The sequence below is a fragment of the Sarcophilus harrisii genome, chromosome 3 (genome assembly GCF_902635505.1).
Source record: "Sarcophilus harrisii chromosome 3, mSarHar1.11, whole genome shotgun sequence".
NCBI classification, from domain to species: domain Eukaryota; kingdom Metazoa; phylum Chordata; class Mammalia; order Dasyuromorphia; family Dasyuridae; genus Sarcophilus; species Sarcophilus harrisii.
Window position 1 is genome coordinate 498338187 of NC_045428.1, and position 26941 is coordinate 498365127.

Consider the following 26941-nt stretch of genomic DNA (forward strand, 5'->3'; position numbering starts at 1 on the left):
TCCCAATTCCATACTCCCCAGTTCTCGGGGAATTCTTTGATTCAGGGACCCGGGCCTCTTGGCTATTCCACAGGATACTCTATTTCTTGGCTTCGGACATTTTCTCTTATTGTCCTTCAAGTCTGGAGTATTTTCCCTCCTCCATTCTTGACTATACACTTTCCTGTAAGTTCCAAATAAAATCTCATCTTCTGCAGGAAACTTATCCTAATTGTCCTCAATTCTAGGCCTTCCTGTTAATTTTTTCCTCTTTATTATTCTTATCATCAGCTTGCTTTACAAAAATATATTTGTCTGAATAGATAATTTTGATTATATTCAGTTAAAAAGTTTTTGTACAAACAAAATTAATGCAGACAAGATTAGAAGGGAAACAATAAATTGGGAAAACATTTTTACATTTAAGGGTTCTAATAAAAGCCTCATTTGTAAAATATATAGAGAATTGACTCAAATTTGTAAGAATGCAAACCATTCTCCAATTGAAAGGTGGTCAAAGGATATGAAGACAATTTTCAGATGAAAAAATTAAAGCTATTTCCAATCGTATGAAAAGAGGCTCTAAATCACTACTGATCAGAGAAATGCAAATTAAGACAACTCTGAGATACCACTACACACCTCTCAGATTGACTAAGATGACAGGAAAAGAGGAATATTGAGGAATGTTGGAGGGGATGTGGGAAAACTGGGATACTGATACGTTGTTGGTAGAACTGTGATGGGATCCAGCCATTCTGGAGAGCAGTTTGAAATTATGCTCAAAAAGTTATCAAACTGTGCATACCCTTTGATCCAGCAGTGTTTCTACTGGGCCTGTATCCTAACGAGATCTTAAAGGAGGGAAAGGGACCCATGAGTAAAAAATGTTTGTGGCAGCTCTTTTTGTCGTGGCAAGAAACTGGAAGCTGAGTGGATGCCTATCAATTGGAAAATGGCTGAATATGTTACATGAATGTTATGGAATATTATTGTTCTGTAAGAAACAATCATTGGAATGATTTTAGAGAGGCCTGGAGAGACTTACATGAACTGATGATAAGTGAAGTGAGCAGAACAAAGAAATCATTGAACATGGCAATAACAAGATTATACAATGATCATTTTTGATGAACGTGAGAACGTGGCTCTTTCCAACAACGAGATGATTTAGGCCAATTTCAATGATCTTGTGATGAAGAGAGTCATCTGCACGCAGAGAGAAGACTGTGGGAACAGAATGTGGATCACAACATAATATTCTCACTCTTTTTGTTGTTATTTGCTTGCATTTTGTTTTCTTACTCATTTACTTTCCTTTTTGATCTGATTTTTCTTGTGCAGCAACAGAATTGTATAAATACGTTTATACGTGTTGGGTTTAACATATATTTTAACATGTTTAACATATATTGAATTGCTTGCCATCTAGGGGAAGGGGTTGGGAAAAGGAGGGGAAATTTTGAAATGCAAGACTATGCAAGGGTCAGTGTTGAAAAATTATCTAGGCATGTTTTGAAAATAAAAATCTTTAACAAAAAATAAAAAAAAAATAAATATATTTGTATGTTGTCTCCCCATTAGATCATGAGCTCCTTGAGGTAGGGGGGAGCCTGTCTCCTTTAGTATCTGCTGTGCTGTTTAGCACTAAGCCTAGCATATAGTAAGTGTTTAATAAATGCTTAACCACTTACTGATTAAAATGAGATTCACTGTAATCAATAGTAATATTATTAACAATAATCACATTGATAGTATTTTAAAGTTTCCAAAATGACTTCCTCTCAAGAATTCAGCAAGGTAAATAAACAATGCCAACTATTTCTCACACTTATAAAAAGGAAACTGAGGTTCCAGAAAGTGACCAGTAACTCTTTTGCAGTGCCTGCCATTGTACTGTGCACAATGCAGGAAGTAATAATACGTTATATAAATATAAACAATATTTGCCAAGCTTTTTTAAACCACATTTCTTTAAGCAAGTATAGATAACTAGCTCCGATGCATAAAATTTCAGTTCTAGCAATGGGAGCTTTAATGTCTCTACTTCCAAGCCATAGAACAAAGCTGCATTCAATTTCCATTTCAAATGACAGCTGGAATTACCAATATTCTGAGAAAAGGGGCACCACATCTAATAAGGAGCACAGAGAATTCTTTCTACAGAACGTAACTAAGGCTGGTAAACTTGAGCTATTATAGAGAAATAGTGAATTTATGATTACATATACAATCATTTTTCTTCTGAAAACCTTTTCAAAGGTAAATAAAAATTGAGTTTCTTTCCATCACATTTTTTTTTCATTAGACAGACACCAATTTCATGATCATTAAAGGGAAATAAATCACATTTTTGTCCCTTTCAAATAACATTAAGTATTAGAAGGCAGATTTTTGCAGTAGTTTTTCTCTAGTAATTAGGTACAATTAGATACCTGATACATAAAAATAAAATATACCCTATATAGAACATCTTACAACTTGGAATACTGACAGAAGTTCTCTCAAATAATTCATTCATCATCTATACATTTAAAAGAGTATATAAATTTAACTGTCAATCTTAAAACTCCAAGAGGCCTGCCATTCACTACTGCCAGTATATTTAGCTTAGCAATGTTATGTTTAAACAAATTAAAATAATAAAAGATTCCAGTTGCTTATTGGTGTAATTAACTTGCAGCAATAAATTCCTACACCTAACCACAGTTAACACGTCTAATATTTCATCACTAGAATCTCCATTTAGTGAACCTGGGGGCTGGTATTAACATTAATGGAAATTACTAATAGGCAGCATGGGAAGAATTAATTCTTTTGTGAGTCTCTTTTAAAAGTTTCTAATTAATACAAGTGAGTCGCACCAAGTCTATGTATTCATAGCATCAATTATCATGGGGAAAGTAGGGAAGCAGGAGTGAAACCCTGACTCGGGTATTAACTTGGAACAAGAAGGAGCTGTTTAGCAATGCATAAATGAAAAGAATTCTGAAAGAAAGCGATCAAATCATTATCAAGCAAAGAAATATTAGACACAAGTAAATGTATATTTTAGAGCGTATCTTCCACTATAGCCAGATATTTCTAAGCTACATGAATCATTCGTGCCCTCTTTCCAACATATTCACTGCTTGGGGTTCAGTGTGTCTGACTCTTTGTAACCCCATTTGGAATTCTACTGGCAAAGGAACTGAAGTGGTTTGTCATTTCCTTTTCCAGATTATCTTACAGAAGAGGAAACTGAGTCAAATAGGGTCACACATCTAGTAAGTATCTGAGCCAGATTTGAACATGGAAAGATGGGGCTTCCTGACTCTGATACCTGAACTCTATATACTGAGTCACCTAGCTCCCTTCAATATGTTAATTATTATAACTAAAACTGCTCACTACATTTTAATTATCAGTCACTGGTGCTATTTTAAAATTCTTGGAAAGGCATTTTTATTTTTTTATTCAGAAAAATAAAGATCAGCTCATTCTTGTATTACTATAGCTCGTATAAGTCATGTCACCTTTCTAAGCATCAGTATCCTCCACTATAAAATGGGGATGATATGATTACTTTACAAGGACAAGGCCATCATGAGAAAAGCACTCTATAAAAGTTTTAAAATAATATATCTGGGAGTCATCATTATCTATCACAGAGCTGAAAAAATTACTAACTAAATCAAGTTTTAAAAGTATAAGTTTGAGGAAAACAAATTAATTAAAAAAAAAAAAAGACCCTGACCTCAAGGAGCTCACTGTCTGATAGTAAAGATAACATTAAAAAAAAAAAACCCTACCCATGAACAGGTATGTACAGGACAAATTGGAAATAATCAACAGGGGGAAGGAATAGAGGGAATACTCAACACAGGCAATCAAAACAAGAGTGGGAAAAGTATCTTATAAAAGATGGGATTTTAGCTGGAACTTGAAGGAAGTTATATGAAGAGAATTCCATATATGGAGGACAACTGATAAAAAAAAAAATCAACAGAGCTAGAAGTACCAAACTTGTTACTGAATTGCCAGATAGTAGAATATGTGCTAAGGAATAAGATTTTAAAAAGACAGAAAGGTAGAAAGGATTTCCGATGCCAAAAAAAATGTTAAATATTTGACTTTGGAGGTAATAGGAAGTCATTGGAGTTTGCTGAATTGAGAGGGAATAAGGAGGAAGAGGTTGATATGATTAGTTGTATGCTTTAGGAAAGTCAATTTGATAGCTGAATGGAGGATAGATTGGAATATGGAGAGATCTGAGGCTAGGAGAGCAACCAGCAAATTACTGAAATAGTCCAAGCATAAGACAGTGAAGGCCTACACTAGAATTGTAGCAGTATCAGAGGAGACAAGGAAGAATATGTGAGAAATGTAAAGGCAAAAATCAATAAAACTTGGCAGCTAACTGGATATGGGGGTGAGAGAGGAATGAGAGAGAAAATGAGGAGTAGAGAGTATATAATAACTTACATTATCCAACATGGTGAAAGAATAGGAGAGGCTTGTGTCAAGAAAGAATGTATACCATTCCTGCCCTTGATCATCTTACAATCAAAAGGGTGTAGTGTCATGGAAAAAATCATACAATCCCAGAATTTTAGAGTTGGCAAGTACCCTCAGGGACTATCTTGTGTACTTCAGAACTGGGAAGTCAGAAAACTTTGGCCTGGGACTCATAATTATACATAATTATACAATTATACAAATGTGTGTGTGTGTGTGTATAAATGGAGGAAAAAAGATCATAGTAATTATTCTGGCTTTCAAAATATTGGGGAGCTTGGGAGAAAGAGTTTCATAAGCCCTTATCCTAAACTCTTCAACTAGATATTATCTTTCACTTACCAAGTCTAATTCCCCCTCCATCAACTTTTTCAACCCCCAATCCTAGCTGCAAATTCCTCTTCCCACACATACGTTTGAAAAAAAGAATAGCATTACAAATGACACATCAATGAAGTCCAGTTTAATTACAAATAAATGATTAATTCTTACTATAAACATAAGAACACATTGTTAATATGATAAACATTAATAAGGATGATGAAAGACCAGACAAAGGGTTGACTGGAGAGTCCTCTAGCCCACTTCTAGTCAAGGGAACACCTGGAGAAACCCTGAAGTAACACAGTCCAATAATCAAAAAAACTTTTATTTTATGCCATTGCTCACAATTAACTCAGTATTTATCATTCCTCTGCTCCCCCAAAATAACAACCAACCAACCAAAAAAGAATACATTATGGCTAAACTTTCTCTAAAGGAAACACAAAATGGAAAGCCCCAAATAAAGTTCAAATGGAGGTTATATGCCAGAGTCATCTGGTTTTTGTTCTTCCTCTACTGTCCCAATGCATTACTTCATTTGATTAAAGTCAGGTGGAGAGTGCTAAGATGACAATAACATTAGAGAGAAGACTTCCTGATCTACAGACAATAAGATCATCTCTATAAATGCACATGTCATTAAACAACCTGCTCAACAATGAATAACTACGTGTCAGCAAAAAATAATTTTGGAATCATTTGCTCACACTTGCTCACAATCATTTTCCTCTTTTTGTGAAATATGTAATCTTCCACAAGGTGTTCATTTCCTGTCTTAACCCACAATTTGTGAGTAACCTCAGCCACCACATTTTGCACTGCAATTCTGTCATTCACTCCTGCCTGAATTTCCAAAGGAATTCCACATTTGAAAACATTCTCTTTGCTCTTGCTCTTCAACAAAGTCCAAATTGCAGGCTGCTAGAGCTTCAAATTACACCATGTACAGAAGTTAATAGCCTTAGCTCTATCTCCTGGGACTCCATAAAATGATTGTCCTGGAAGAAACATGTAAAGTTTAAAGCTATGACCTACTTTCCAGAGTACCAAATTACCTAACAGTACTTGAAAATGGAATATCTCTAATATATCTTTGCCTTATTTTACCAATTAGATAAAGAAACTAATTAGCTTGAAAATATTACCCTGAATTACAAAATGGGAGCTATATATGTATATATACACACACGGGTATAGATATGTATTTGTATATACGTATATGTGTATGGTAGAGAAAAGTCAGAGGGTCTGTGGTTAAATTCTGCATATGTCACTGAGTGAAAAAGGGCAAATGTCTTAACCTCTCTGTGACTTAAGAGTCATCTACAAAATAAGGAAGTTAGGACTAGATGTTCACTAGCATCATTTCCAACTCTAAATATATGATCCTAAAAATGTTATATCCTGAATGACTCTAAAGCTGGAAAATAATAAGAACAAGGAGTACAGAATGTTAGAACTAGAAAAAATATAGAAAATACACTGTTAGACCTAGAAGAATCCTTAAAACAAAGAAATTAATTAGAATTAGATGAGAATGCAAAAAAATAGCAATAACATTTCTATAGTACTTGAAGGTTTACAAAATACTTTCCTCATAACTATCTTTGAGATAGTAAGTACAAGTACTGTTATTCCCAAATTAAAAGGTGAATAATTAGTCAGAGGCCGTGGGGTACAAAATACTGGAATGGGAAGGGGCCTTTGAACCATCAACCCCTCACATTACAAAGGTAAAGAGAAAAATGATTTGCTAAAAGCAAATTCTGTTTCTATCAGCAGAAACAGATATATAAAACAGGTCTTTCAAGTCTTAGTCCAGTGGTTTTTTCACTATCTTAATATACATCCAGATCCCTATCAGTCAAAGTATTAATAAACATTATTAAGTGCTATCTATGTACTAAGCACTTTTTAAAGTGCTGGGGAAAATGAAAGCAGCAAAGGCAGTCCCTACCATCAAGAAGCTTACAATATAATAGAGGAGACAGCAGGTAAAAATACATATATACACAGGCAGACAGATAGGATGAACAATAGATAATTTACAGGAAAAAAGGCAGTAGAATTAAGAGGAGTTGAGCAGGAAAGTCAGTGTCACTGGTCAAGGAAACTTCTCCATCTTCTCAAAAAAAAAAAAGTATGCTGCAAAATGGTAAACCTTTTAAGACAATTTGGAATTAATGCAAATAAAGTAACTAAAATATCTTCATCTTTTAAAGCAGAGATTCTGTTATTGGCCTTATAGCCTGAAAAGCCTTCAATAAAAAGAAAATCCTTACACATATCAAAATATTTAGCAGTAACTTATTTTTTGTGATAGCTAAGAATTACAAACAAAACAGATGCCCATCAATTGGAAAACAGTTAAACAAACTGTGGTAAATAAATGTAATGGAACGTTATTGTGTTGCAAGAAATTATGTATGTGATGAATACAGAGGAGTGTAAAGAGGCCTATGAATTGATGCCCAATGAAGTAAGCAAAGCCCAAAAACCAACATATATAGTAACTGCAACAACACAAATGGAAACCCCCTCAAAAATAAATGTAACAAAATCATACAAACTGAACAGGAAAGAGTGAAGACATATAAGAACCCATAACCCCTTCCCTTCTCCGCTTTACTTACTGAAGCCTTGCTTCCTTTAAGTACCAACTAACATCCTTTCTTTTACTGCATGCTTTCTCCAATCTCTCTTAATTTTCTAGTGCCTTTCCTATGTTAAGTACTTCCTATAAATAACTTGTTTTGTATATATTTGTTTGCATGTTATCTCACCCAGCAGGGAGTCTTTTGCCTCTTTTTGTATCCCTAGAACTCAGTACAGTGCCAGGCACATAGAAGATATTTAGTAAATATTGATTGATTGAATCCCACTCTTTTGTGGAGGTGAGACGTCCACAAGTGTTATAGATTTCACATGTTTTCAGATTTTTTCAACTAGTCATATGAGATGGTTCTCTGGGAAAAGAAAAAGAAGGAATACATGAAATGCTGTGGTCATATAAGAGAAAATATCAATAAAAACATTTTTAAAAGAAGAGTGGTTGGGAAAAGATTCCTATAAAAGATGGGCTTAAAATTGGGATTTAAAGAAAGCCAAAGAAGTTAGATAGTATTGAGGAGGGAGAGTATTGGAATTTTGGGGAACAGCTAGGAAAAAATGGTTATATCTGATTGTTTGTGAGACACTCAGGAAAATCAGTATCATTGGTCAAGGAAGCTGGCTTCTGCATTATGTACATATGCTTAGTTAGGATTATCTTTGACTCTTCTCTTTTCTCTCAATTCTCACATCCCATTAGTTACCAAATACTATTAATTCCCCATCTCAAAAATATCTAAAAACACTTTCCTTCTCTCCTTCCCACTAATTCTATTCTAGTACAATACTTTAATATTATCCTTTTATACTATTTTCATATTACAATAGGCTACTAATATGTTGTAGTACCATCTTGTCTCTCCAAGTCACCCTGCTTACTAAAGCAAAGTTATTAATAAAACTGATCATTTCACACCTCTCTCAAGTATTCAAATGAATCTGTTAACTCATTAATTTGAATGTTTTTTTTCTGTGGAAAACATTCTCCATTTTACTTACAATCCTGCCCAAAACTCTAACTCTTCTTAATAATTTTTATTACTGCAAACTATACCTCTTTCTCTCTCTCTCTCTCTCTCTCTCTCTCTCTCTCTCTCTCTCTCTCTCTCTCTCTCTCTCTCTCTCTCCACCCCCACCACTGTGTCTGTCTCTGTCACATACACACACACACACACACACACACTCCTTCCATCTATTTATTTTTCACAGATAATGACTAACATGACTGGTCTGAGTTTTCTTAAATAAGATCATCTTTTATGAGATCAAGCCTGAAACAAATGAAATGTGTTCTTTACTTCCCAATGGAGAATACTGATATTAAAAAGACGGGGCTTTTTATTCTAGGAGAAGTTTGGAGGCTACTCACTAAAAAATCTTTTCTAAAAGAAAATACAACCTCCTGTTTGATTCTGTGCTCAATTCACTGTAACTTTAAAAAATAAAAATTTTTATCTGTTCCCCCAAAGCCACACTCTATATTATCTCCCTATTTCTTTTTAATATTTTAAAAAATACTTTAAAATGTTTTTATAATATGTCCCCCGTCTTATTCCCCCTAATCTAGGCACTGAACGAAAAACAAAGATAAAAACAAATAAAATGAAATCCTGAAATTAAAATCATAACTGTAAACATCCATAAATAAAAAAAAAAACAAACAAATCTATGCATTTGCCATGACGAAAAAATTTTTTTTATCTCTATTCAAGATGATTACTTCTATAGTAGGAGGAGAACACCATGTTTTACTTTCAGTATTCTGGAATCATAGTTTATTGTGGTTCCAATTTTGACATCTTAAAGCTATTTTCCTTTATCATGTTACTGTCAATGTGTATATTTTTTTCTTCCACCTTTTATTTGCATCAGTTCATACAGATCTTCCCAGATACTTCTGAAATTGTCCATTTCATCACTTCCTGAGACTTGCACAATAATATTCCATTATATTCATATATTACAATTTGTTTAATGAAATACATCATTAAATGTATTTTCCCAATACATTCTCTTTACTTTCCATTTCTGGCTACAACAAATACTTGGTTACAAATAGGTCCTTTTCCTGTTTCCTGAAGAGTGGGAAGTGAGGAGGGATAATAGTGGTAAGGTGGGAATAGACCTGGCACAGGCCTAATTATTACTGAATTAGAACATCTTTTCAAGTTATTGATAACTTGCATTTTTTCTTTTGAAAATTTCCTGTTTATATATTTTCATTATCTATTAGAGAATGATTCTCAGCTTTATAAATATAATTAATTCCTTATACATGTTAGGTATGAGCCTTTTATCAAAGAAACCTGCTACAAAGATTTTTTTTATCCCCATTATATTTTCTTTCTAATTTTCATTAGATTCATTTGTATAGAAAACTTTCTAATGAAAAATTGTTAGATGATTTTCTCTATCACTTGTTTAATCATAAACACTTCCCCTGTCCATAAATCAAAAAGACAATTTCTGCCTTGTCCTTATATTTTGTTTGTGAGATGATCTTTTACATTTCGGTCAAATTTTTAAATAGCTTTTCCTGGTAATGTGGTATAAAGTATTGGTTAATTTCTACCATATTGTTTATCCAGTTTTCCTAAGGGTTTTTGTTAAGTAACTAGGATCTCTTAAACTTATCAACTCTTTCTATTATGTTTATTTGTTTCTGTATATTGTAAAATAATCAGTTCTACTGTATTACAAAAAAACCCCACAATAAACATTGTTTAAATGATTACTGCTTTGAAGTATTTTCCACTTTTCCCTATTATCTTTGAGATTCTTGGCCTTTTGTTCCTCTACTTGAATTTTTTTTTTTTTAGCTGTATGAAATGTTGCTTTGATAGTTTGGCACTGAACTGAATAGGTAAATTAATTTAGTTAGAATTACTTTTATTATGTTGGATCAAGTTGCTCATGAGGAAATAATTGTTTAACTTATTACATATTTCTGAAGAGTTTTACATTCAGAGTCATATAACTCCTGAGTAATTTTGAAAGATATGCTCCCAAATATTTTATAGCTTCAATAGTTTTTCTGAATGAAACTCCTCTCGTTAGTCTTGCTGGATTTTATTAGTAACATAAAGGAATAATATGATTTCTCATTTGATAACCTGAAACTTTACAGGTTATAATGGTTTCAAACTAATTTTAGGGTTTTCTAAGTAAATCCTTTTACATGCAAAAAGCAGAAATTGTTTTCTCTTTACATATTCTTATTTCTTTTATTTCTCTTTCCTGTCTTATTGTTATAGTTAGCTTTCTAGCACTACTAAATGGTAATGGTAATAATGGACATCTTTAATGATCTTTGATCTTAATAGAAAGGTCTCTAATATCCTTTTTCCATTACACATAAATTTTGCTTTTGGATTTAGATATTATTATTTACTATATCAAATAAAACTCTATTTTTTCTTATGCAATTATTTTTTTTTTTTAAGAAACAGGTGCTAGATTTTATCAAAAGCTCTTTTACCACTTTTGAGACAATCATGTTTCATTATTTATATTATGAATATGATTAATTCTATTTATATTGTCCATTATATTTAATCAATCCTGCTTTTGTTATAAACAACCTCATGTATGTAAATCTGCAACAATTAAAAAATCCAACAACAAAAATTCAAACCCAAACCAAAAATATCATATAACTACATGTCGTAAATTACTTGATAATACTTTATTTAAATTTTTTCCATCAATGTTATTAGTGATATTTGTCTTCTGTTTTCTTTCACTGTTTTGCTTCTCTTTGCTTTAGATACTGAAACTTTATATCATAAAGGGAAGGGAAGGGAAGGGAAGGGAAGGATATTTTCTTTTCCTACTATTTATTGTAAACAGTTTTCATTATAATAGAGTTGCTTGTTCTTTGAATTTTGATATAATTCACTTGTAAGTTCATCTGCTCTTCTAGTTTTAATCTCTGGTTGTTAATTTATGGCTTATTTAGCCATAAACAGCCATCAATTTAGTCATATTTTTCTGATATTCAGTTATTTAAAGTTTATTTCTTCTTTTATATTATGGGTATTTTAATTTTGGTAATTATTCTTCTACCATCACTAAGTTATTGATTTGGTCAGCATATAATTAATCAAAATAGTTTCTAAATACTTTCTTTTCTCAGTTATTAATAAATTCTTTTTCATTTTTTTTGTGACAGAATTGATTTTCTTCTCTTTCGAAAATCATACAAGTTATTTTTTTAAAAAGCACTTAGTTTTATTTATCAATCCAACACTCTTTTTGCTTTTAAATTTCATAATTACTATTTTATTGCTGATTTAAGGATTTTTGATTGTTGCTATTCAAACTTTAGCTGTATGTCCAATTTGCTGATTTGGTTTTTTTTCCCTTTTATTTGGGAAAGCATTTAGCAATATAATTTTTTTCCCTAAAATTGATAGCTACAAATTATACAAGTATAATGTCTCATTTTCTTGGATTATGTGTATAATTTGTTCTCTGATCCATTAGTTTTTTAAAATTATTTTAATTCCAATTACTTTTTAATTCTTTGTTTAAATGCCCCTTTTGAAGCTAATTTTTTCCACTGTGATGAACGGATAGTAACTTTATTATTTCTTTCTGTCCCAATACATAGTGAATTTTTGTAATGGTGCCATGTATCTCCAATGCCTGGAGCACAAGCAGGTGTTTAACAAAATTTTGTTTATCAAAATGTTGGAATTAATAAGCTGTCTTGCCCTCTCATATCCCCCTCCTGGCTCACTTGGCTTCCTTTAAGTCCCTGATAAATTCCCCCTTTCTACTAGAAGCATTTCTTAGCTTCTTTCAACTTATTGCCTTCACTTTCAGACTATCCCAATTTGTCACACATACATCTTGTTTGTACACATTTGGATATATATTTTTGGCCTAACAGACAATGAGCTCATTGAGAAAGGGGACTGTTTTTTGCTAGTCTTTGTAATTTCAAAGCTCACTCAGATCAGTGTCTAACATATGGGAGGTACTTAATAAATTTTAGCTGATGTTATATATATATATAAAAATCAGATCACTGACTAGTCATTAGAAAAAAGATCACTGAAAATTGAATGGATGCTCATCAGTTGGGAAAAGGCTGAAGAAATTATGGTATATGAATGTAATGGAATATTATCATACTATACGAAATGATGGGCAAATTTATTTCAGAAAAACTTGCAAAGACTTACATGAACTGATGCTGCATGAAGTGAGCAGAATCAAAAGATCATGATTATGTGATGTTCAACTGTGATGGACTTGGTTCTACTCAACAATGAAGTGATTCAAGGCAATTCCAATAGATTTGGGATGTAAAATGCCATTCATATCCAGAGAGAGAACTATGGAGACTGAATGTGGATTGAAACATAGTATTTTTACCTTTTTGTTTGTTTCTTTCTTTCTTTCTCATGGTTTTTTCTCTTTTGGTCTTATTTATTCTTGCACAACATGACAAATATGGAAATATATTTTAAAAGATTGCACAAATTTAATCTATATCAGATTGCATCCTGTCTAGGACAGGGAATTAAGATAAGGAGTACTTAATGTTTGCTAAATTATATAAAGGAGTCAGCTGGAATTTAAAAGTAATTCTCTTATTATTGAGAAATTTCTGATAAAGGTTCTTTTTACCTAATCCACAGTCCCATGGTAGCAAACAACGTGCATGCTGGATGTCTGTATGCTACACACTGGATATATGATGCTGCTGTATGCTCAGCAGACAGACCTTTAATTGACCATCTAACCAACAAGCTATTTGTCCTCTGATAAATCTTTTCCTGAGTCTGAATACTGTTTTCAGTTTTAAAATTTTACTATCCTCCAAAAGTTAGAACTCCTATCTCATAGTGTAAACTAAGTTACTATTAAGTGAAAAGACTAATAACTAAAGGAATATGTACAGTTGTAAGACCTCTTGCCTAGGAATCGGGAGCTTTTATCCAAAATTCTAGTCCTAGCTTAGCTATCAACTACCTGTTCAACCTTAAGCAAATCACTCTACTTTTCTGGGTCTTAATCTTATAAAATCACAGAATTAGAAGGAACAAGAATGAGGGGAGAGAAAGAAAAAAATGGAAATAAAAATTTTTACAAAAACGAATGTCAAAAATTAATTAATAAATTTTTGAAAGAGGGAAAAAAATCAAAGGAACATTTTGACTTTCTCATGAAGAATTTTTTTTTTTTAAAATAATAAAACCAGAGAAGTAGTCTTTCCATTTCTGCTTAAAAGACTGGTAGAGGGCTTAAAGTAAGAAAGTCCAAAATTCAAATCCTAACTCATGTACTAATTAGCTGCAAGACTCTAGGCAAGAGAACCTCTGTCAGCATCAGTTTCTTCAGTAATGAAATGAGAGTTGGATACAATGGCCTCTCATTTCTTTTCCACCAATAATCTATAGTCCTATGACCTCCAGTATAGAGAATGCATCTTCTGATGAAGCACTGCATGCCATTTTTTCACAGTCCCAATTGTTACAAGGTTTTCTTCATACTGACAAATCTAAATCCATAAAACTTTTGCCCATTCTACCTAAGACAAGGTACAGTCACAGTTAATTTTTCTAATAACAACTTTAAAAACTTGAAGAAAAAAATCATGTTTTTCCCTTAAGTCTTCTCCCCTCCTGGATAAGCATTACCGAATCCTTGGATAGTTCTTCCTCTGAAAATTAAGTTATTGATTAAATACTAAAATTCTATTAATTAATTCGGGTCTATAAATCCTTTTGGACAACTTTCCGATGAAACTTTCAAATTAGGTCAATTCCTGTAACTAAGCAAAAAATGCTAAACTAACCACTTTGTTTCAGAAACATTGTTATCCTTTCAAAATTAAGTTTGTTTGCTTATGTTTTTAAGTCTAATTCCAGCAGATGTTTAAAAGTAAGGAAAAACAGCAAACCCAAATAGTCTTCTTGGCCCATACTACTTTTTCATTGCCCCAAATTATTCACTTCACTGCTATCCAAATGGTTTGGCATCTACTCCTTTCACTAAATGTCAGGGATAACTAAGAAACCATAATAAAAACTGAGATGAAAGGTCATAAGAAATGTTCTAATTTATAGGACACACTATGTAAAGACTGCAAATTAAAACCACACTACTAAATGCTGGGTGCAAATCAATCCAAGTGTAAATCTTCCACTTCTGGACAGAAACCATCTGATTTAATTGGATGTGATGAAAGCAAGCAGATGCTAAATTAGTAAAAAGAGCATTTATTTTGAGACCTACTGAATTATATTTAACATTTGAATTAACAAACAGAAGCTGGGAAAATTTTATGGGAAGAAACATAATTCTTCATATAAATTGGTGTCAACAGGTGTTAAAACTTGCACAAAGCAGGCAACTGAAGCAAAGAGCAAGAATTATAAACCTCTGAGAAAACTACTTACTGAAACATCAGCTTATGTTTTTAATAGGATTCTTTATTAGAGATAAATTCCACCTACCACTAGACATTTCTAAATCACTGAGACTCTTCATCCAAAGACTTTTGTACTTTAGGGATTCATGATTTCATGGATAACACAAAAAACACAACGGCAATTAGTAGATGATTTTTGTGAGATGCTGAAAATGAAAAAAAATCATTGCCCCAATCCCCACCTTCTGGCGATGAACCTCTCTGTGTCTGCTCAGCTGGTTCTCCCAACAGACACAAAGTCAATTTACCAACATCAGCCTGGAATTTTTTCAGATCTGCCAGAGCTTGTTCTCTATGTCTTTTTATATAGTATCCTTGTTATACTGGATGATTCTCTGGGAGAGAGAAGAGAAGAAAAAGAGATACAGGGAGGAATCTAGGCAATATAAAAACAGAGGATAGTAATAAAAAGCTTATATTCAAACAGAAGTTATTAGCTGCTTTGCTTTTGGTAGAGTGAAAGCTCTGGCAGATGTTTAGATAACTGAAGCTGCCATCCCAGCGTATCCTGTTTCTGTATTGGGTTTGTAACTCCATTTCTCAACACTCCTCGTCTCCTTTGTATCCAGTGTCCATGCAGTGTACACCAAGGACAAGTTCATTTTGTTTCTCCTTTCTTTGACTCTTCCATAATGTGTTCCTTCTCTGGTTCCTCTAGTTCCTCAGTGAAAATCCCTTCCTCACCCTCCTCTGCCTCCTGCCCTTACCAAGTCTGTCTCTTCTGTTTGAGTATTCTCATTCACAGCTACAGCCCAGTCATGAATTTTAGACACTGAGGAGGTGAAATGCACTTCTCTGAATGAAGGTCTCTAATTCCTGTGGCTGGCTGCCCAGACATCATGTATTTTCGTATAGACACTTAATACAAGTGGAAGACACTTAAATGGCTCATTTGTCAGCTTTTGTTTTGTGTGAATTCTTGGCTACTCTTTACATTATTTCACTTGGGGACATACTTCAGCAATCTGTTTCTTCTTCCATGCTTTTTAGGTTGAAGCCCTTTTGATTAGATGCGCAAGATACCTGGCAAAAGCATTCTTACCAGCTAATGGTAGGTATACTCCATTTGTGGCCAGGAAGCTGCCAAACCTAAACTGAAGGCATGATCCTCCAAATCCTATTTGCAGATGTCACATTTTTTTTGTCAGCTGTTCACTTCTTAACTTCTTCTGCATCCTCTGCCTTTCTGTAGGCAACAATAAGAAAAACCACCTGTACCCCTATGGTCTCAGATTTCATTTTCAAGACTTCACAATCACTGGCAATACTTTTAAACTTCCTTATGAAATGTCATTTGTATGTGCATGAATCAAGTGAAGTAAATAAGTGGTTAGACTTATAGATGGCATGGTGATTATGGTGCTTTCTGGGCCTAGTGTCAGAAGACTTGAGTTAAAATCCAGCTTTAACCAGCAGCTAGCTGTGTGAGTCAGGCAAGTCACTTAACCTCTATGTTAAATTTCCTCAACAGTAAACTGAGTCCTCAACAGTAAACTGAGGATGATACTAGCTCTCATCTTTCAGAGATGTTGTGTAAATTGAATGATATAGCATATTTAAAGTGCTTGTGCAAAATCTCAAAGTACCATATAAATGATAGCTATTATTTTTTATAACACTCAGCAGATTCTTTGTTAATATTTTAGATAAAAGCCCTAGGAAAACAATAACTATATATTTTTGGTCATTATGAGATCAACAAATAGCTGTCTCAGTAACCTGAGAGCAAAGTATTGCTAACTACTATTATTATCCATCTCTTCTTCTGCTGTCTTCCACTGAAAGATCTCTCACTTGAATAGTTCCTAAATCTTTATTAAATATTTTTCTTGAAAAGACAAGAAGCTTCTTTCTCTTTAGCATATCCAGCTCTTTGCTCTTCAGGAAGAACTCCAAACCTATTTTTAATCTTTTATTTTTTTTTAATCTTTAATTATACAGCAGTACTTTTCTTCCCTTTCTCCTCTGTTTGACACTTTTCTATTCTCCACCATCTTGACATAAATCGGTCATTTCTTATTTTCTTCCTCAAATCCCTTCTGTTCTTCCTGATGCCTTGCCTCTATTTTTCTTAGGAATCCCTTATCTCTCTTATATTTTGGAGTTTGAATCCCCTAACCTTTCTGGAAGAGATCCCACTCTTAGAACACAGAAATCATTCTGGTTGGGACATAAACACTAATACCTAAATTGGATTCAAGTCACTGTAAAACTTCCCTTACTCTCAATTATAAAGGTTTAGAATTGTAGCCTTGTTTTTAGCTTTCATTTTAGGGAAGGGGCTAGTTAGGCTATGCTTCCTTCCTATCTCACCTTTCTTAGTGAATCTCCAGGCCCCATATTGGCCCTTCCAAACATCCCCATCCCAACCAACACAAAGACCTGTTTTTTTATGTTATATTCCTTCATTAGAATGCAAACTCCTTCCAGTCAAGGATTATCTTTCTTTTTGTTTGTGTTTATATCTCCAAGAATTAACACTTCCTCCATGATGTTGGACTTTTTGAAACTAGTTGTAGGTGTTCATATTTCAATCCCAAGTTCTTAATTAAAACTGTTTGCAACCAATAATCAGCTCTTAATAACTTAACAGCATTTACAAAAATTTATAACAACAATTCATACACGGCCATACCAAAATCACTATTTCAGCTTCTCTTCATTGTCACACCTATCAGTGCCCACCGGATCGTTAGCTCCCTAATGCTAGACCCTTCCTTCTCCTGATTATCTCCAATTTATACTGATTATATCTTTGTTGCTGTTATTCATCCTTGCTTTTTGAAGCTAGCCAATGACATCACAGCATGATATCTCAACTTACAGTGGTTTGGGTTTAAGGGGGGCAGAGCTGCACCAAAGCCATCAGCCTCACTCTCTCTTCCAGGGCAACAACAAAGGTCAGGCTGGGTGATGTCGGACCAAGTTCTCAGCACCAGAGTACCTGCTTCAGTTGCCTTCCCTTTGGAACAAACTCTTCATCAGCCCATTCCATCAGAAGCGTTCATATGCTTTGGGCAAACATTCCCTTAACTCACTGACGAATGTGAGTTCTGCCAGTTACCTTCAGCGTGGGTTAGCCCAATGCTGACACAACCTACTAGGTATGGTCAGTGCACATGCTAGAGCTTCTCCAAGGAACAGGTGAGCGCTGCTTGTACAAAGCTCCGTGTTCCTGTCTTTTGATTACCTTTGTATTGCCTTACAAACAGGGTAGGTGTTTAAGGGAAGCTGGGGGGAAGGGGAGGGGGGCACAATGGATGGAATACCAGTCCTGAAGTTAGGAACACTCACTTATTTGAGTTTAGCTCTGACCTCAAACATCTTACTAGTTATGGGACCCTGGACAAACCACTTATAAACCTGTTTGACTTAGATTTATAAAATGATCTAGAAAAGTAAAAGGTAAACTACTGCAGTACTTTTGCCAAGAAAACCCCAAAAGAAGTCACAAAGAGTTGAACGTGATTGCAAAACAATTTAAGGGGCAAATTGATGGTACAGTGGATAGATCTAGCATGGGCTTGAAATTCTGAAGATGTATCTTTATGAATTTAAATCTGGCCTCTGACACTCTTCATCTGTGTGATCCTGGGCAAATCACCTAACCTTGTTTGCCTCAGTTCTTCAAGTGTCAATGATTTGGAGAAAGAAATGGTAAACCACTCAGTTATCTCCTCCCCCCCCAAAAAAAATCCAAATGGGGTCAAGGAGAATCTTGCAATCTATGTTCTCCATACAATCCTGAAGTCTATTAATTCTAACTTTCCTGGATCCTCTTTAATCAGTTTATACACTCTCTAATCATCTTTAATCCTGATTCTTTTACAATCCATGAATAGAATTTAGATCAATAGCTAGACTTTTTCTTCTCCAAATCTGGTCAAATTTCCTCTCCTCAATTTGATTTCTAACCTCTTCTTCAAATACCCAACACAACTGTCCTTTCTATTCTGCTCAAATCCTTTCCTCTCCTGTTTATCCTGCAATCAATCATCTGCCATTGAAGTCAGAAGTAGAACATCACTCTTTGATAATATCTAGCCATACACACCTGTCAGATTGGCTAGAATGACAGGGAAAGATAATGCGGAGATGGAGGGGATGCGGGAAAACTGGGACATTGATGCATTGTTGGTGGAGTTGTGAACAAATCCAGCCATTCTGGAGAGCAATCTAGAATTATGCCTCAAAAGTTATCAAACTGTGCACACCTTTTGATGTAGCAGTGTTTCTACTGGGCTTATATCCCAAAGAGATAATAAAGAAGGGAAAGGGACCTATGTGAGCCAAAATGTTTGTGGCAGCCTTGTTTGTAGTGGCTAGAAACTGGAAACTGAATGGAGGCCCATCAATTGGAGAATGGTTAAGTAAACTGTGGTATATGAATGTTATGGAATATTATTGTTCTGTAAGAAATGACCAGCAGGGTGAATACAGAGAGGCTTGGAGAGACTTACATGAACTGATGCTAAGTGAAATGAGCAGAACCAGGAGATAATTATATATCTCAACAACAATACTGTATGAGGATGTATTCTGATGGAAGTGGATTTCTTCGACAAAGACATCTAACAGTTTCAATTGATCAAGGATGGACAGAAGCAGCTACACCCAAAGAAAGAACACTGGGAAATGAATGTAAACTGCTTGCATTTTTGTTTTTCTTCCCAGGTTATTTTTACCTTCTGAATCCAAATCTTCCTGTGCAACAAAAGAACTGTTCAGTTCTGCAAACATATATTGTATCTAGGATACACTGTGACATATTTAACTTGTATAGGACTGCTTGCCACCTGGGGGAGGGGGTGAAGGGAGAGAGGGGAAAAGTCAGAACAGAAGTGAGTGCAAGGGATAATGTTGTAAAAAAAAAAAAAAAAAATTACCCAGGCATGGGCTCTGTCAATAAAAAGTTATAATAAAAATTAATTAATTAATTAAAAAAAGATAATATCTAGCCATATTAAATACTCTCAATTTCTTCATTTATCCTTGTTCCAATAGGAGTTATACACCTTTTTCATGTTGTTATGGAATCCTTGGCAATCTAGTAAAGCTTTGAGATTCCCTATTCTGATGAATCCCTTTACAGAACATTAATTGTATATTGTATAAAATGTATAAAAGATATGTAGGAAACCAATTATATTGTAATAATTACCAAAATGTAAAAAAAAATTCATGAACCTTGGAAATAACTTTGTATATCATGATTACCAGTCCTCTTTGTCATTGTGACCTTTTTATGGATTTGATCTATTTTGTCAATGTCTGTTCTAAATTGTGCCTTGAATTGGGTGCAATATTCCAAATATGTTCAACAGGACTACCACCATCAGAGATTTGTCTAAGACTTAATTAATTCTTCCCTAACACAATACCATGTTGATTCTTATTGAACAAAACCCTAGGTTTTTTCTGCACAGTTTTGTTTTACTATATTCCTCTTCACCCCATCAGTATTAGACATTTGTAGAAGCCACATGAGACACGTAATTGAGGCAGGAAGGATTATTGCCATTTTAATGGATGGAGAAACTGAGATTAAGCGAAATGAGCATATCCATAATTCCTTTGGTTTGTTTTTTTATACTCAGGATAACAGAAAAATATTCCTCACCTATATGCTTATTAGAAGGAAAGGGCCACCTAATTAATTCAATGCTTTGATATCCGTGTATATGCTCATATTCTATTTTTAATATTTTATTAATCTTTTTGTGAATCAGTCATTTCCAAATAACAGCTGGTCCCAGTAATTTCCAACTTTTGATTCTTTACTTTTAATCAAGAAGTACAGTTAAAAAATATAAAGCAACACACTGATCATATCTGACAAAACATGCTTCATCCCTGACCTCCTCACTAAGGGAAGTATTTTTCATTTTCAATATAAAGCAACACACTGATCATATCTGACAAATGTGCTTCATCCCTGACCTCCTCAATAAGGGAAGTATTTTTTATTTTCAAATCTCTAGATTTAATATTGTTAACTGCATTGATCAGAGTTCTGAGGCTGTCACTGCTATTTTCCTTTATCTTATTATTGTGATAATAATTTAAATTGGTCCTGTGTTTTGTAGCTTTCTTTTACATAAAAGGATATTTAATTGCTGAACAAGTTGTAGTACAATTGAGATATTTCACTATCACTCTCCTGGGAATCATGATATGACTGTGATTTTGGCCTGATATCATTGCCATATGTGATTCTCAACAGTTGGTACTGAAGACAAAGCCCAATGCTTAAATTTAAGATATAAAAATTCAAGTCTCCAATGCTGCAATTAAGTACTTGCGTGATTTTAGGAAAAGTCTTTTCACATCTTTAATTTTCAGTTTCCTCATCTCAAAAAAGAAAATAAATAATACTGCCTCTAATGCCTAACTCATAGGGATATTAAGGAAAGCACTTTATTAGCTGTAAAGCGTTGGTTATTTTGATCTTCAGCAAGCTAGTTGCTTTGTGTAGGACAGTCCAAAATACAAGTTATTGGCAAGAATGTGAAACTTATTCTCCTTATAATCAAACATATATATATATATATATATATATATATATATATATATATAAAATGTGAAAACAAACAATATAAAAAGTATCACTATCAATATTTCTGCAAATTCAAACATCATCAATCACTATGCAAAAGTGGATCATCTTTCACTGAAAAAAACCACCCTTTCATTTTATTACATTTTTCAATTAGCAAGCATTTATTCCCCCCCCCCCCCATTTAAAGGAAAAGGAAAACCATGTGACAAATATGCATAGTAAAACAAAATATAACCCCATACTGTCCATGTCCAAAAACGTATAACTCATTCTGAAATTTGAATCCATTTACCTCTCTGTTGGAGGGTTAGAAAAGAGAAACATAGTTCCATACTTCTTCATCAGTCTTCTGGAATAATTGTTGGTCAATGGATTCATCAAGTTGTCCTTGGATAAATTGTTCTCCTAGTTCTCACTTCACTCTGCATTAATTCATATAAATCTTCTCAGGTTTCAATGAACCTTATCACTTCTTATGGCATAATAGTATTCCACTACATACATTCACATACCATTATTTGCTCAACCTTTTTTCACATGATGAACAGCCCCTCCCCCACTTAAGTTTCCAGTTAGTTGCCAGAAAATAGCCGCTTCTTGTGTTCTAAGTCCTTTTCCTTCTTGGATCTACTGTTAGCAATAGGGTCTTACTAATCCATCTTTCTATCTCCCACTAATATCCAAAAATACTCAAAATTCCACTCAAAATGAATTATTAACTATTTCTCAATTTTATTCTATCCTCTTCTATCTTTGTGATTTTGTTTATGCTGTCCCACAGTGGACTTTCTCTATTCTAGTTGTTTACCCACACTTGTATCCAAAGTGATTTTCTTTAAGTGAAGGTCTGACTACATCATTCCCCTACTCAATCAAATTCAGTGCCTTTCAATTTCCTCCAGGGAAAAATATAAATTTCTATTTAGCTTTTAAAGTCCTGCACAACTGGAGCCCAACCCATTTTCCCAGTCTCTGTTGATATTACTCCCCATCTGAAATCCAGCTGAATTAGCCTTCTCTCTTTTTCTCACATTGCAATCCTCTCTTAAGTCTGTGTCTTGCCTTAATCATTCTCCCCACCTCTCCTAACCTCAGTTTCACAGAATCTTACTGTTCTAAATAAAAAATTTTCTAATTCCTCTGCTTCTCTTCTTTCTTTATATTTAACTATTCTGTATTTAAGCTCTTTAAATTTATTCAGTATATATTCATAAGCATTTATTGTTTCCCCCTTTGGAATGTAAGTTTCCAGATAACAGAGACTGGTTCATTCTCTGGGTTTGTATCCCAAGTGCCTGCTATAGTTCCTCATATATAATGTTTAATAAATGTCTGCTGACAGATTGCTCTCCCCTAGCCCCTTGTGGAAATCTTTCCCTTTTTTCAAGGTCCATCCAGGTGCTACTTCTTGAGGAAGTTAGTGATCTTTCCAAGCCAGAAATTATTTATTACTCCTCCATAGCACTCTGATCCTCTCTGTTGCATTTGTAATCTAATTTGTATTTTACTTAATTACCTGAGTATGTCTCTTTGCCTCTATAAAATTATGTCCCTTAAACATAGGAATCATCTTATAATATTTTTGTATCTCCTGCCTCCCACATCAAACAGTTTTGCACTCAGTTGGTGCTAAATATATATTTGTTAAATTGAAATGAATAGGAGTAGCCTTTTGACAAAAACATGTAGTAACAAAAGGGTCCGTCTAAATAAATCAACCCATTTATAAAAGCAATCAGTAGGAAAGGGATGATTCTTTAGGACAAGAGAGTCAAATGTTCCAGGACATGGACTTCTTATAAAGAGATTCAGAAAAGTAACAAATGACATTTCCCTTTAGAGTGAAGCTTCGGCTTGGGAATTACCATGAGAATCTAGTGAAGAAACACTTTTCCCACATTGAGAGGATATGTCTGGTAAGGAAAATGCAGTCAAGTGCTTTTAAGCAAGCATATTGAATCCACAAAAGAAGCTGAGACAAATCTGACCTTTAATTTCACTTTTTCTTTAAAGAATTTACGACAATTTATTTACACTCTCTCTCCCCATAAATCTGGGAGACTAAGTGTCTGAAAGGCTGAGAACAGCAGCTGCTCTCAACACATCATAAGATGCTCCAAGTCTACCTTAGTTTTATCAATTAATCTACTAGAGCAGTGGATTTGCAAAGGTCCCACGTTCATTTTATTAAATTATCACTGGAAAGGTAGAAGTTTATGAAAAACACCAGTTTTTTCTTCTGTATTTCTTTTTTCTTTTCTTTCTTTCTTTCTTTTTTTTTTTTTTTTTTTTTTGTTGCTGAAGCAATTGTGGTTAAGTGACTTGCCCAGGGTCACACAGCCAGCAAGTGTTAAGTGTCTGAGGCAAGATTTGAACTCAGGTCCTCCTGACTTTAGGGCTGATGCTCTATCTACTGTGCCAAGTAACTGCCCCTCTTCTGTATTTCTGAACACTAAACGATAGCTCAATCAGATTTTCTCTCTCAAGCCTTTGTTTAGAGCTTTACACTCTCACAACTGCCCAAACTTGAATTTTATTCTTAGGCTCAACAACAAATAGCAGCTTTCCTCAGGTTCTCCTCTGAAAGGTTGTAGCAATGACGTCATTTCTCTAAGCTCAACGAAGCAACAATAAAGAAGACCTGAACTGGAGCTGCCTGCTTACTTTATAAGTAGCTAGACTTCAAGAGACCTTGTTGGATGTATGATTGAAGAACTAAGACTGGGAAAGATGCCCAACATTTCCTAAAAACCAGAGTTCCGGTCTTTTGAAAGAATCAGTATTGCATCTCCCGAGACTGTCTGCTAAAGGTGACAAGAATTCACTACACATCTGAATTTCTAAAAGAGGGCCACTGTGTGCAGGGAACTCAGTCTGAAAGCTAAGGTGAAAATCTGTGTTTGTTCAAGAGTCCATTCATTTCCTTTATGAAGTCTTCATTCAATTTCCCAATTCGAAATATCAGAAGGAAGATACATTCCTGCTAATCTAGAATGTTATGGCCTTTTTTTTAAGTACTGATTTTTATTAACCCAAAATATAGGGAAAAGTGATTGACAATGCCTCTGTTTTGGAAGAGCTTCAACCACTAATTTTTATAATAGTTATGAAAGATTTGACAGCACATATATTCCTTATTCCTAGGACTGAGAAAATGGGATAAGAGGATCACAAATTTGGAACTGGGAGAACTTCAGAAGCAATCCAGTCCAATGACATAATTTTCTATATAGAGAAACTAAGTTCCACAAAAGTAAAGTGATAGCCTGGCGCAATAAAGGGATTAGATTTGAAATAAAGAAGATGTGGATTCAGTTTTCACTGCTGACACTACTTATACAATCATGGGTAAATTACTAAAGTTCTCTGAAACTCAATTTCTTCACTTGGATAATGAGGAAAATATCTGTAATACCCAAATCACAGACTAAACATATTTCATAAACCTCAATCCCTTTATAAATATCATTCATTGTTTTTGTTACTGCCCAACATCATACAGACAGTAAGTGGCAGAGCTGAACTTTGAATGCAAATCTTTTGACTGGATTACACTCCCTCTAAGATTTGTGGGCCAGACAAACTAAGGAAACTCTCTTCATTGCAACATGTCTCCAGTCTTACCTTACACCATTCTCCTTCACAGATAACTTGCAAGCTAACTATATAAAGTACAACACAACAAACACATCCTGTACATTCTCCTTAATATCTTTTCTAGTATCTTATTTTCAACATTTCTGACATCCTTCAAGGTCTGGCCCAAGGACCATTTCTTTTATGACCTCCCAAATCAGAAATGATGTCTCCCCTTCATGAACTTCCTCTAAGTACTTTTTTTGCACCTCTCCTTCTACTGTGTATTATATTTGTACTACTAACTTTTTATTATTCACATATATGATAAATCTTTTGTCTATCACGTGTTAAATGTTTTGATGACAGTTTAAGATTGATTGTAGTAATCTTCCCCATGTCCTCCAGATTACCATGTAGTATCTAAAGTAGTGCCTTTATCTATAAAATGAGATGCACAGATTAGATGATCATGCAAGTACTTTCTAGTTTTCATAACTAGAGTAGAAGCTAAATAAATATGTGATAAATGACTGTAATTCAAAGATTTTTAACTTTTTTTGTGTCATGAACCTATATGGCATCCTGATGAGATCTCTGGACCTGCTTCTCAGAATGTTTTTAAATGTATGAAAATATATAAGATTACAAAGAAAACTAATTATACTGAAACAGAATTACTAAAAAAAATTAAAATTCTTGGATCCCAAGGTAATATCTATAAGGGATTTATGACTTTCAGTGATGATCATGTACAGTACTATGACTTTCAGTGATGATCATGTACAGTACTATGAAACCAAAACAAAGGAGTGACCCCTATTCTATTGCTTCTCTCATTAATTTACACTGAACATATTTAATTATTGCCTATTTGAGTGGCACAATATCGAAAACTGTCATCAATTTAAAGACTATTAACAAAATTTTAATAAATTATTCCTGGCCCTCTTCCCAAAATGTTTGGAATGTCCATTCTTTAGATTTTGGTAAAACCAACTCTCAGGAGTAGGAGAAAGGAAGAATCTTTAGCAGCTGGGCTCTCATGTGATTCTGATATTCCTTCAGGTGGTATGGTCATAAGCCTTAAAGCAAAATGTTTAAAAGATTCAATAGAGTTTCCCTTGACTGTGGATGAATGTGAAAAGCATCCTTCAGGCAGGGTAATGTTTCAGATTGGCATTTCAGAAAGACCAGATGGGGAATGCAAAATAAACATTAGCATAAAACTGTGAAAGCCAAGATATTTTGGACTCAGGACTCTAATACTATATTACTACTATATACTGCTACCAATAGTCAAAAGATTCAGACAATATTGAAATGGAGGATGCTTAAGAAAAATCTTTTAGTACAATATGGCTAATAAGTCCCTCAATTCTTATTTCCCAACTACAAGAACACCAAAAATAACTTGGAGTATGAAAAACTGAACTCAAATTCTAGCCTTGCCTCTATCACATCAGGAGAGCCAATGTTGGTATAGTGGAAGAAATACTTGATTAGGAATCAAGATATGGGTTTGGATCTGACATTTATTTAATTCTATTACTCGGGGAAAGTCATTTATTTCCTACTTATGGGAAAAGATTATAAGAAAAACACTTTAAAAACTCTAATAGGCTATCTGAATTACTCACAAAGAGCCAATATGTAGGTATAGCCAATAACAGGATCAATGATTTTCATCACATCATATTCTCTATGATGTGCAGCAAAAAGCCTACAAAATAAATAAATAAATGAAAAGACTTACTCTCTCTCTTTTTCAGTCAACTTGTCATTGATATTGTCTTTGATTGTTGATCTGGATCCCTTGTGAATTATGGGATATCTGAGGGGCACTTGCAGGAAGAAGGAAATCATGGATACCAAATGTGCCGTGTAACCAAGAGCAACAGCAATGCTTCCATCATCTTTTGCTGCCAATTCAAAAGTAAAGACACAAAATA

At 34.0% G+C, this 26941-nt stretch overlaps 1 protein-coding gene across 4 annotated transcripts in view; it reads right to left on the bottom strand.

Moving 5' to 3' along the window:
• UVRAG (UV radiation resistance associated) overlaps window positions 1-26941 on the bottom strand; it is a 397709-nt gene that overhangs the window by 160875 nt on the left and 209893 nt on the right. For all 4 annotated transcript variants that reach the window (XM_031961363.1, XM_031961361.1, XM_031961364.1 and 1 more), the window contains one exon: window positions 26746-26911. In XM_031961363.1, coding sequence (XP_031817223.1) covers window positions 26746-26911 — 166 coding nt within the window. The remainder of the gene's footprint in view (window positions 1-26745; window positions 26912-26941) is intronic.